Below are 12,629 nucleotides of genomic sequence, written 5' to 3'. Positions count from 1 at the left end.
TGAAAGCTACTAAAATGTCTGCATTTTGTCCGTTGTGCCTGTTACTCTCCTATAGCTTTGATACATTCAGCATTCTTGGAAATGTTGGGAAAAATAAAGGACAACAGGAGAGCATGGAGGGATAAACAAAGTTTCAAAAGGGTGTCATGGAAAATAATAATAAGCATTATTTAGGGGTCAAATAGGGTTTCTCTGAATACAGTACACATTTGGGACAATACCCTTCCCAAGAGTACAATAGCAGTGTAATGGTTTATCTATTGAAAACTGATAGTTTGTGTTACAATGTCTAATAATGCTTAAACTTGTGAGTCTTGTGCCTCAGACGACTGCCATTCTTGCAGTTGCAAGTCATGCTGTGCAGATGCGCTCTTACAGCTAAAGAGTCACACACTATTGGTAAATAAATTCTGCCATGAACAGGATTTAATTTCTGTTGCGTTCACTTGAAAATTGGCTCCGTGGATTGGACGTATAGATTGCCAAAATAGCTTGCACAGGGAAGCTTGTTCTTGTGAAATGATTTTGTTCAGGTTTGAGTTTTTACCAGATCCACCTGCGTCTGTATTCACGGCATGGCGTAATCTCTCCGTCTCTATTGTTTCGGTGTGCTAGTGCATTTTAGACGACATACCAGTGTCTGTTCTCACAATTTAAAGCGCGGTGCTGTGCAATTATCTTGGACGTGGTAATTACCAGAGATGCTGTTCACGCTAGAGATAATGTACAGTTGGTGCGGGAGGCTATGCAGGCTGTACACGTAGGCCTGTGAGGGCTTTGCTTCGTCAGGTCTTTCCCCGGCTAGACGCCTCGCAGCGACGGCGGCTGTGCTGACGTAGGCTTTCGAGCCGCGCGAACCGCTCTCCTCCTGCTTGTGTCAGATTTATCTGGCTTCGGGTGTCAGCAGCAATGGCCGTCGCGATACGCACGCCCTGCTTTAATTACAGGCTCTGGGCCTTGTTAAAATGGCAGCCCCTGAGCATTGTGCGGCAAGTCGCGAAAACCTGCCGCTCCTGTGTGACCGTTAGGGCAGTGTCACGCGAGTGTCAGGCGACAGCTTTATCGCTGACCTTTCTCTTCCGTAAGGCGCGATTTCATTGGTAAATATGACCACTGAGAGGAAACTTAGGGAAGTGTTGCACCGTTATATCAGATCGTGGGAAATGAAGTATTGTGGTAAGATAGGTTTATTTGGAAGAGCAGAAAGCAGGGTGTTAAAGACACGCAATGGCAAAGACGCGATGCGAAATGTCAACGCGCGCTGCTTTCACGACACGTCAGGACTTGAACATTCATATCATTATGCTGCATGCTATAGAATTCCAACAGGCGAATGAGGCCAAAGGTTCCCTCACACGTTTTACCGTGTGTCACAGGGTGGATCTAAATGTGTTAGGGCCTCGCCCAGACAGAAAATTGGCAAAACCTCTCCCAGTTCCTCGATACTTCAGTTTAAGTCAGGTGGATCCGGATCACTAGAGCGAAAAGGTGTGTTTTTTCCGGATTGATCCTGGTATCATCAGCAGTTTCACTCGGTATTCTGAATATGAATAAAATATGCAGTGTCATTCTATAACAAGGTGTGATTCTGTACCATGTTTATGTGGATGGCATTAACACATAGGCCTATATCCGATCCGCTTGTGCGTACGAGCTGACGGGGCTTCTGCTCTGGCTCAGCGACGGTGGCACACTGCCGTGCCTCTCTCCCCGGACCTCCGCTGCGATGTCGCTAAACGGGGGGGGGGGGGGCAGGAGCTGGCTCGATCTAAACAGCAATCTCTCTCTGCGCAAACACTGAGTCAGCGCCACGCGGAGAATGCCAGAGCCCTGGGGAGTTACCCTAGCGCTCTAGCAACAGCTCTAGTGCCAAGACATCGCTGCGTCTGATTCACACCGGTGCTCCTGTCTGTCAAGTGCAGCCGCTGACCTTCAGTTAACTCTCGGAACTAAGCAACGGCTAGCGTCAGTCCCGTGTCCAGCTTAACTGTCCTTCGTCTGGCTGTCGGGGCAGATTTAGGACAGTGATGTTGCCTCCTGGAACATGACTCTTCACTTGATCTTTCCATTTAAAATCCCTGCTATTTTAATGGGTTTGATATAAAGATGTCCATTGGCTCAGCTTAAGTTGAGTAGGGCGCATGTGATGATGTGAGTTCAGTGAGGGAAGATTGTGCTGTGCTTTTGGGTTGGTGTTTTGGAGCCCATTATGGGTGGGTATCATTGATATCGACTTCTCCCAGCTGCCGTACTTCAGAAAAGCGATTGCAGTTGTAACAAGTGCGCGACAGGTTCTGTTTCATCCTCTGCAAAACTGAAACCGGATCCCTGCAATATGTCTAAAAAGGAGTAAAACACACCAGTCAGTGCCTTTCTTACTCTCTCTCTCTAGCTTGCTCTTTCTCTCTTGTTCTTGCTTGCTCTCTCTCTCTCCCTCTCTAGCTTGCTCTTGCTCTGTCGCTTTCTCCCTTGCTCTTGCCCTGTCTTTCTAGCTTGCTCTTGCTCTCTCGCTTTCTCTCTTGTTCTTTCTTGCTCTTGCTCTCTCTTTCTCTCTCTCTCTCTCTCTCTAGATTGCTCTTGCTCTCTCTCTCTCACTTGCTCTCACACACCCACACGCACGCACACAGAGGAATACATCATAAACGCACAGTGAGATGCAGCTCTGTGGGATGGGCGCGTAGCCCCGTGAAGGGTGCGGTAGGCCTCTCTGCCTGCTGAGGAGGCAGCCGCACCCTTGGAAGCCTGTCTCCCATCTGTCTGAGCCCTCTGCACACTCCCATGGTCTGGTCCCGGGTCATCTTCTACACTCATGCTGCCGACAGTGCCTTTTCAGAGGACCGAGGCCTTGTTTATTTGAAAGTCCACTTGGGACACTGCAGGGAAGAGGTGGAACATTGTGTAACCGTATTTATTTGTTTAGCGGGCTCCCTTGTCCAAAATGAAATAGGGCTGACTCCATGGTTTGAGTGAGCACAACATCAAATCTTGTTCTTGAAATGTCGATGCATGCTTTTGGGAGTACGGTAGAGTATACGTGTACTTGTACTGCAGTTATTCGATCTTGTCAGTGCCGTTTTATGCACTTTTCTACGTCTCTTTGGATGAAACATTACAAATAAATGTAATGTACGTGAAGGGTGATGATTTGCTTCGTTCTGCGGAGGTGAAAACCTCAGCATTCCACAGATGTCAGGGGTGGGATGATTTTTGTCACGTGATCAAGACCCATAAAGTCTACCCACACTTGTTGTGAGCAGTCCCACACCAAATAACAAAGGACAAGCACAGCCGTCTGCACGGAACGTGTATTTTAGCACGTGAACACATTCTGCTCCTGCATGCCTGTCTTTGTTCCGTTCCTGTCAAAAACCACAACCTTTGGTTTCTCAAATGAATTCCCCAACATAGGGGGATATGAATCTATTGCCTTAATTAGGTCTTCCAATGAAAATGTACGCGTAAACACATACGTACACACATACACACACACACACACACACACGTGTAAAGGAGGATACACACACCTACTACATCAGGGCTAGGCATTGCTTGGAAACATTTAAGTTAGTCGCTGCTGAGTTAGGTTTTTTATTTATTTACTGGCTTGGAAAGCCAGCAATTTGGCATGGAAGCCACCCTCCCAGCTGACCCAACGATTGGGCAAGCCCTTAGCCCAGGGAGGGACATGCCTCTACAAATGCTGCCCTTTCTGTTAATGATCTCTCTCTCTCTCTGACCTCCCTGTGCTACTAATCTCTCTGTCTCTCGGACCGCCCTGTGTTAATGATCTTCCTGTCTGAACGCCCTGTGTTAATGATCTCCCTGTCTGAACGCCCTGTGTTAATGATCTCCCTGTCTGAACGCCCTGTGTTAATGGTCTTCCTGTCTGAACGCCCTGTGTTAATGGTCTCCCTGTCTGAACGCCCTGTGTTAATGGTCTCCCTGTCTGAACGCCCTGTGTTAATGATCTCCCTGTCTGAACGCCCTGTGTTAATGATCTCCCTGTCTGAACGCCCTGTGTTAATGATCTTCCTGTCTGAACGCCCTGTGTTAATGATCTCCCTGTCTGAACGCCCTGTGTTAATGATCTCCCTGTCTGAACCCCCTATGTTAATGATCTCCCTGTCTGAACGCCCTGTGTTAATGGTCTCCCTGTCTGAACGCCCTGTGTTAATGATCTCCCTGTCTGAACGCCCTGTGTTAATGATCTCCCTGTCTGAACGCCCTGTGTTAATGGTCTTTCTGTCTGAACGCCCTGTGTTAATGGTCTTTCTGTCTGAACGCCCTGTGTTAATGGTCTTTCTGTCTGAAAGCCCTGTGTTAATGGTCTTTCTGTCTGAACGCCCTGTGTTAATGGTCTTTCTGTCTGAACGCCCTGTGTTAATGGTCTTTCTGTCTGAACGCCCTGTGTTAATGGTCTCTCTATCTGACTGCAGGAATCGGGAAGGTTCGGCGGAAGCCCAGCATGAGGGACACGGCCTCCAACGCCGACTCCGACTTGTTCGCGGACAACGGGGAGCGGCTGTACGACCTCAACCTGCCGGCGCTGGTCAAGTTCAGCTACGCGGCCGAGCGCGAGGACGAGCTGTCACTGGCCAAGGGGACGCGGGTGGTCGTCATGGAGAAGTGCAGCGACGGCTGGTGGCGGGGCAGCTACGAGGGCCGCTCGGGCTGGTTCCCCTCCAACTACGTGACGGAGGACCCGGACGGCTCGGCGAGCGACGCGGCGCTCTCGCTGACGGAGAAGCTGGCGGCGGCGGTGCACGGGGCCAACGGGAGCGGCTCGCTGCACGCCGTCCAGGCGCTCTACCCCTTCAGCTCCGGCAACGACGAGGAGCTGAGCTTCGAGAAGGGCGAGGTGATGGAGGTGGTGGAGAAGCCCGAGAACGACCCCGAGTGGTGGAAGTGCCGCAAGGCCGACGGCCAGCTGGGGCTGGTGCCCAAGAACTACGTCACCATGCTGCAGGACTCCCACGGCAACGCCCCCGGCGACGCCGGCCCGCCCACCCCCGACTGCGACTACATCGAGCCCTCGGACAGCGGCAGGTTCGCCGGGCGCCAGTGGTACTACGGCAAGGTGACCCGGCACCAGGCCGAGGTGGCCCTCAACCAGAGGGGCGAGGAGGGCGACTTCCTCATCAGGGACAGCGAGTCTTCGGTGAGTTGGCCGGCGTCCCAAATCGTGCCCCCCTCTCGTTTATCTGCTCCCTCGATGCTCGCGCATTGTGCAGCGTTCCTGATGGCACCGAGTAGCATCTCAAACCGAGTATGCATCTCTGCGTCTGATTAGGTTTTTCAAAAGGTTAATGTAGAAGGAAACGTTCCTGATGGCACTGAGTAGCATCTCTAACTGAGTAGGCATCTGTGCGGCTGATCAGTTTTTTCGAAAGGTTAATGTAGAAGGAAACGTTCCTGATTTTAACCCTGTGCTTGCATTTGAAATAACATGTAGAGGTATTGGGTATTGAAAATGTGCATTCACTGCATCTGTCATACAGAAAGCCAAGCTGTCGTTCACTTAAAGGTGCTGGACTATTCCGACGTGTACTGTTCCTTGCATTAAGCAGTGAACACACTGTAAACCTTGGTCTTCAGGTGCCACTTTTACTTTTCGCACTATCAAGAGAGTTGTGAATTCCAGGCCAGCTCCGCGATATTTCCTTAAGCACTCTTGTGATCGCTGGTAGCATTTGAGCCAAGATGGGGAATGTTTTGCCTTCTGCTTTGAGAAGCTGCCTCTAGTGTGGCCATACAAGTCACAGCAAAGGGGATAATCAGGTACTGTATCTCACAAGCACAAGGTGCCATGGAGTCTCTAGCTTGTTCAAATGGCAGACATTTTCTTTTATGTGCCAGAAGTTGTTATAAGAGATAGGGAGCAGGGTGCTTTTTCGACTTGTACAGCCTTGCAGTGCTCTCTGACCAATGAAAACCACGCTGATATACAGATATTGAGTTATCTTTGCCGACCTCACCATGCCTACTGTGTTTCCCAGCAATTTTTGTTTTGTTTTGATTTATCCTATGTTTTGAAGGTTTTTTGTCTTGCCCTGTCGATCTCCTGCTCTCTCCTAATTACGTCCGCCTGTGTACTGCCCCGTGCTGCGTCGGTTTTTGGTTTCGTTTCGCTAGCTGGTTCTGGTGAGGATTTTTTTATTTGTATTTGTCTCTGACCTCCCCCTCTCCTTTCAGCCCAACGACTTCTCCATCTCCTTGAAGGCCCGCAGCAAGAACAAGCATTTCAAAGTGCAGCTGAAGGAGGGTCTCTACTGCATCGGACAGCGCAAATTCCACTCCATGGAGGAGCTGGTGGACCATTACAAAAAGGCTCCCATTTTCACCAGCGAACAGGGAGACAAACTCTACCTGATCAAGGCTCTGACCTCTTCCTGATCACAGCAGAACTCCAGCACAAAAAACTTCTTCCTGGCTGGTGGAAACTCTAATCATTTCAAGAGGCGATGGATAAATCCCTGTGGACTCCTATGTATGGGGCAAAGAAACTTCTGGGGTTCCATTTGGTTAGTTGATTTCACGAGCCACGGGCTCACAGACAATTCAGTGTATGTTGAATTAAGCATCTATAAATCATACTTCAGTTCTGTTCATATGTATAATTTTTAAAGCTTCCTTTGATTAAATGTGACATTTTCTTAAAAAAAAAAAAGCGTGATCGAAAGGTGTATTAAGAAGTGTCTGTTGTCAATCCAGCTTGGAAATCACACATTCAAAAAGATCACATTTTACCCTCTTCCACTGCCACAGGTATCTAAGGTGTCACAATTTTTTACTAACTGTGCATTCAGAATAGTTTATTTTTGTAGAAAAGATAGTGCTTAGTACTGAAAAAGTGATTACAAATGACCAAAGTGTATTTATTGGTGGCGTAGGTGCATGTTCTAGGACATTGTCCTCACGTGACAGTTTACGGAAGAAAGTTTTTTTGTTGCAGAGTTTAATGCCTATGCCAGCACAGGGATGGGAGTGATCACTGGTTGCCATGACAGCTGAAGTGATGTATGATGAGGGTATTCCTCCATGCGAATGGGCCATAGTTGCGAGACATCAGGCCGGCTCTGGTCGGGGTTATGCCCGTCTCCGTGGAGACGAACCAGGGACAGCAGTGGCCGCATGGCTCGCTGATGAATGAGTCATGTTAAGTTTTTCACCCCTCTCTTCTCAGACTGTGCGGAGCATGTGTCTCCCGATATGTGTACGTGCCCTTGTGTGTCCAGATTAGACTGTCAATTTGCAACAGACGCTGACGTTGGCTGAAGATGGAGATGTGTTCTTGTTTGTGGCAGGTTAAAATTATATGTGTGTGTCTGGGGTGTGTGTGACATGTGTCTATATTATGTTGCAAGATGGTACCTCTGGTGCAGTTATGTTTCTCCAAGTGGCATAATCTAAGCAGTCACCAGCTAGCACCAGCTAGAGAGGTGTAAAACATGGTATGCGGTAACTCTTTGTGCTTAATGTCTGAATGCTGTGTGGGAGCGCTTTGGTGCTTTTTGTCTTTTTGTGAATCTTACATTGTGGTAAGGGAGGCTAAGCATTTCAGAAAACTCGCTTCTCCTTCATACCAAAAAAGAAAAAAAACTACGGTGGCTGCTTATTGAGAATGTGGTCTGTAATGCTGTTCAGAGCTCCTTGTTTTTGAGAATGCGTCTCAAAGTTCACGGGCTTGACATGACAAAGATTGGAAGGGAGGCTGAACCATGTTCTTTTCTGCCAGGAAACCGGCCTTTTGGCCTGCATTGAATGTGAAACGGTCGTTGTTACGGAAACTCTCCCCCCGGGTCTTTGGGAACCGAGCGGGGGGACTTTCCGCGGGAGGGAAAATGAGCTTGGACGTCAGCCAGGGAGCTCGTCGGAACCTCAAACGATTTTCCCAGCTGCGGGAGCGTGACCTGTGTACGAGCGCGGGGCGAAGGTTTTTTGGGATCGCAGATGGAAAAGTTAACGGACGCACGTAGGGAGAAACCGTTTCTGGATTAGATTTTGGTGGATGTGAGTCAGGCTCAATAGACGCATAAAACGGTTGGACTTTCAGTACCCCGGTGCGAGTGAGTGAATAAGTGAGTGAGTGAGAGAAGAAGGGAGGAGTGGAGCAGTGGAGGAGTGGTCAGATGCTAGTGCTTGGGTCCTTGTGAATTTGTGCCTTTGCCACTGCTTTCCAAACCAAAGGTCTAGCGTCACTGTTGACAGGTGGTTTTTCACAACTCATTTGATGTTTTTTTTTTTCTTTGAATATGTGCGTCATCGGATTCTGAAACTGATATGTGGCAGAAATGTGCTGACGCTCACGACACATTCTGCAACTTCCTCGTTACGCTAATTTCTGTGGCCATTCAAAAAAACATGTATTTAATTCGACCCGACTTAATGAAAGAGCACGGCATGCTGAATACATGATTTGGATGTATTTCAAATAAGATTCATGTCTGTAGTATCAAGTGACCTTAACAGACTATACTGTAGGTTGATTTTTTAATAATCTGTGATATGCTTAGATTACGATTTAGCCTACCTGTATAGTAGTTGCCCGGTAATGGTGATTTATAATAGTTTTTAAAGTCATTCCAGATATAACATTATACAGGATTATACCAGGGCCACTGCCTTTTGTATATTGGAATTTATTTTCTCTTTGGCAGCCTTGTGAAATATGGAAGAAAGTATCGTTCTTCAGTTTCATGCTCTGCACAGTATTGCTGATGGGGTCACACACCTTTGCTTTAAAATGAATAAATAAATAAATAAATATAAAACAGCCCTTCTGAGTTTCTCAGTGAAAATCTCCCATCAGGCTTCATGATTGAGCTTGAACTATCAAAACTTGCTTGTATTCCCCCAAATCCCAGAAGTTCCTAGTACCACAAGATGCTGCTTATCCAAGGTCTATTTGGCAACCTCTGGTGAGAATTGAAAAGATTCTAACTGCTTCCCCAATTCAGACAGATTTTGAACCCCAAGGAAATCTTTCTTCTTCTTTTTCAAGTTCTACATTTCAGGCCGGAGATTGGATAAGGTGCAGCTTGTGGGATGTGAAATGTAGGTGCACAGGGTAGGTGTGAACAGTGGGGCCACAATGTGAAAATGAAAAAAAAAAACTGTTTTATAGAGCTGGGAGTTTATTCTCTTCTAATTCAGCAAGATATATGCGTGCTCACAGAAAATAATAAAATAAAATGGCCGACTTAAATGAACATTGTCTGGTCTTTATATTTGAGACACTGAAAACGAAGTACTTCCAACAAGCTCAGCTCTGAATTTGAGGCAGCCATCATTTAGTGTAACCAGTAAATAGCATTTGAGCCATTGATTTGCTGAATCAAACTTGGAGGCAGGGTCCTAGTCCTGATTAAGTGGCTTATTCTGAGATAATATACATAATATATAATATATAGTATGTACTTGATGCACAGCATCAGCCATAACCACCTTGAAACTCTGGCCATCCAATGGTAGGTTTGTAAACACGCTGGCCCGAGGTCAACTCAAAGGCTGTTGTAGGCTGTTATCAGTGTTGTAGTTTCTGACTTACTGCTTTACACGCAGTGTTAGTCACGGCCTCACAAAGTTATAAAGGATTATGGACCATCTGTAAATTCATCTGATTTGTGCTCTTTACAAACATGAATGTCCTTCATTTTTGAAGGATGTTCATATTTCAGACCATTAACTCTCTTAGTCTGAAAGGAGCTTTCATCAGCAAGCAAATTCCAATAAATCATTGGTGGGTTTTTGGAGGGTAGATTAATGCTTTCCAAGAAGATTTAACTCATACTTACAGTAATGCAACAGTACCATGTCACTATGTCCTCTCAACATAATAAATGGTTTTGCATGAAGTCGGTCTCCTGGCATGCTTTCTCTCTCTGAAGCGACCGATGACATTTTGATGTTTCCGTATTTATTTAAACAATATTATAAAACGTACAGAATGAGCTAGATGGGTAATATGGCAAGACAACCCGTACAACGAATGAAAAGAATAATTGTTAGTCCATTTCCATAAAAATCATGACTGATTGTGGCTGTGCAGTCCCCATTAGGGCACCCCTTCAGCAAAAAGACCATTCATATCCCTCTACATGCAAGGTAATGGTACAAATTACACTACTTGTACAATTGTGCACTCTTGTGGCAGGTTTAAGAAGTGCAAATACTTCATTCAAAACTACACCTACACAACAAATTCAAGTAAACCAGATTATATTATATTAATTTTCATACTATCATGGTATTGACAGGTAATCCTGAATTCATGTACCGCATTTATTCTTTAAATAGTCCCCACTGTATTTAAATGTTCTCTGCATATAATTTCATTTTAGTGGGCTAGAAAATAATGCAGAATTGGAATGCAGCCTACATTGCAAAAAAAAAAAAAAAAAAAGAATTCTAAAACATCATTTAGCTCACATTTGCTTAAGTTTCTTCAAAGTTTTGAAATGCCCAATCATATTTGTAGGCCCTGTTCCATTTCTGCTGCACCCTATGTTAATTCAGGAGAGCACTGACCAGCACAGGTTTCCTCTGAAGCACAAACTACCAGCCCCCATTCCTTCTACACTGCCCTCCCCCTGCTGAGCTGAGTCCCTTCATCAGAGGACCGCGCTTATAATACTCAGCTGGTCCAGCCAATCTGTAGGTGTCTGATTGATCAGAAGCCTCTGCTGATGCTGCAGTATACTGCATGGAATCCTGCTGAACAAAAGCATCGCTGTTGGAACTGTGCTCTGCTCCATGAGCTGGGTGGTCAAAGCACAGAAAATGGTCAGAATTCTATTATGAATTTTACTATGGACGATGGGGTATTCTGCTTTAACTGTATGTGCCAACCAGCGGGCATAAAGATGAATTGCATGTTTTTTTCCCCCCCGGTTTAACAGACTACAGGCGGCTGAACTCCAGCAAATGGGTGCAAGCTGATGTTTTCCAAATACAATGGAGGCGCGGGGGGGGGGGGGGGGGGGGGGGGGCATTTTCTTTGTATGAAAGCTCTCGCACGGCCTGGACTTCGTTGGCAGCAGCTACAGCGGAGCTGCAGGACGCCGAGCCCGCTCTGAACCTTTGGACCCTCAAAAGAAGCCCACAACAGATCAAAAGGAACAGCAAACAATGGAGTCCAAAGTATCGCCGCCATTAATAACCAGCCGTGCCAGCTGGACCCAACTGCAAACTGGAACAGATCAGTCATTCAGTAGGCTGTTGGCTACTGACTTTAAAATGGCATGTCTTACTGCATATGAGCATATAGAAGTCAATATTAATGATTTCTATAATCTATGTACAACAATATTAAAAACACGCAATCATTTTTGATAAGATCCTGCCGCCGCGGTCATGCTTATGGGTGGAGGGTTCTATTGCGCTGCGCAATGACGTAGAACTACAACCAGTCGGAGCAGGCAGCTGCCTGGTGGGTCACTGCGTACATGCAGATCCATCAGACTGCCGCCGTGGAGCTGCGGCAGGTGAACGAGTGACAGGATCTGATGGCATCTGTGACATCACTTACTGCAGAATGGGCACCACATCCTTTTGCCTACTGCTGCAGAAGGGCTGCACCGCTGAGACAGCCTGCTCCAAGCAGGCCTTCCCATAATCCTCCCGGCGCTTCTTGTTTGCCACTTCTTTTATAATATCTCAGGTTGCTGGGTTCAAAGGGGATGACCTCCATGTTTACATAGGTAGCACAGGCAGTTGGAGAAGGCCTCCACACTGTATTCGGACACACAAATGCGCAGTGCCTATTGCACTGATATCATAATGCATTGGAGCAGTTGGAAAAGCTTGTTAAGGCATGCAGTACAATCAGAAATCCTTGGGATGCTCTGGCTGGGTACTGGAGTCACGTAAAGTCCCACTTCTGCATATATCTGAGGCATGGTGTTCGAACACCACCCTGCAGAGAGCACTACACACAAACACGCATCACACCGGAAATAACTCACTGTGATTCAACAATATGGCACACATATGGCTCACACGCACGCACACACACACTGAACACACCACTATGCGTATCAAACACTTAACACCTCTACATTGCTATTTTTTCCAATAAAACTCAATGGAAGTCACCTGAACCATATCCTTTTTATTTTAATTGTGTGAGCAATAGTTGTGTTTTGCTGCCATCTACTGCAAAGGGGAAAAAGGTAATTCTACTGAATCGGTGCCTTCTACATTCATCATATATACTGTATTTTAATATAATTTATATAAATAATTTATGTAATTTATACAATACAACTTATATAAATTAATGTTACAAATTATTACAAATTACCGGTAAAATAACCACTATTTTTAATTTTGGCGATCATATTTTATTATAACCACTTTCTTAGTCTGAAACAATGGCATTTTCCAATGTCCTTAACCCCTTACAGCAGTGGCCATAGGGTGCCCTGATCAAACAGGGGGTTCAGTTGAGAACGATATGACACGGACTCCTAACCGACTGAGTCCTCCCATATCCTGGCCAATGCAATTGGCAACTGTGCATTGACCAAACCGATGGAGGTCCAACGGCCACACCTGGCACTGGCACGGGCCGGAAAAATTTGGGGAGATATTCCAATCCAAAATTTCACTGTTTTCCCCTTGGCCTGTAT

General features: G+C 46.3%; 1 protein-coding gene across 4 annotated transcripts in view; it reads left to right on the top strand.

The window, feature by feature from the left end:
- Nucleotides 1–9,854, top strand: part of nck1b (NCK adaptor protein 1b) — a 43,375-nt gene extending 33,521 nt beyond the window's left edge. For all 4 annotated transcript variants that reach the window (XM_035414850.1, XM_035414848.1, XM_035414852.1 and 1 more), the window contains 2 exons: nt 4,437–5,158; nt 6,193–9,854. In XM_035414850.1, the coding sequence (XP_035270741.1) occupies nt 4,437–5,158; nt 6,193–6,393 (923 nt within the window). In that variant the 3' untranslated portion in view covers nt 6,394–9,854. The remainder of the gene's footprint in view (nt 1–4,436; nt 5,159–6,192) is intronic.
- The last annotated feature ends 2,775 nt before the right edge of the window (nt 9,855–12,629 follow it).

The sequence above is a fragment of the Anguilla anguilla genome, chromosome 4, assembly GCF_013347855.1.
Source record: "Anguilla anguilla isolate fAngAng1 chromosome 4, fAngAng1.pri, whole genome shotgun sequence".
Classification (NCBI taxonomy): domain Eukaryota; kingdom Metazoa; phylum Chordata; class Actinopteri; order Anguilliformes; family Anguillidae; genus Anguilla; species Anguilla anguilla.
This window is presented reverse-complemented; position numbering and strand designations above follow the sequence as displayed.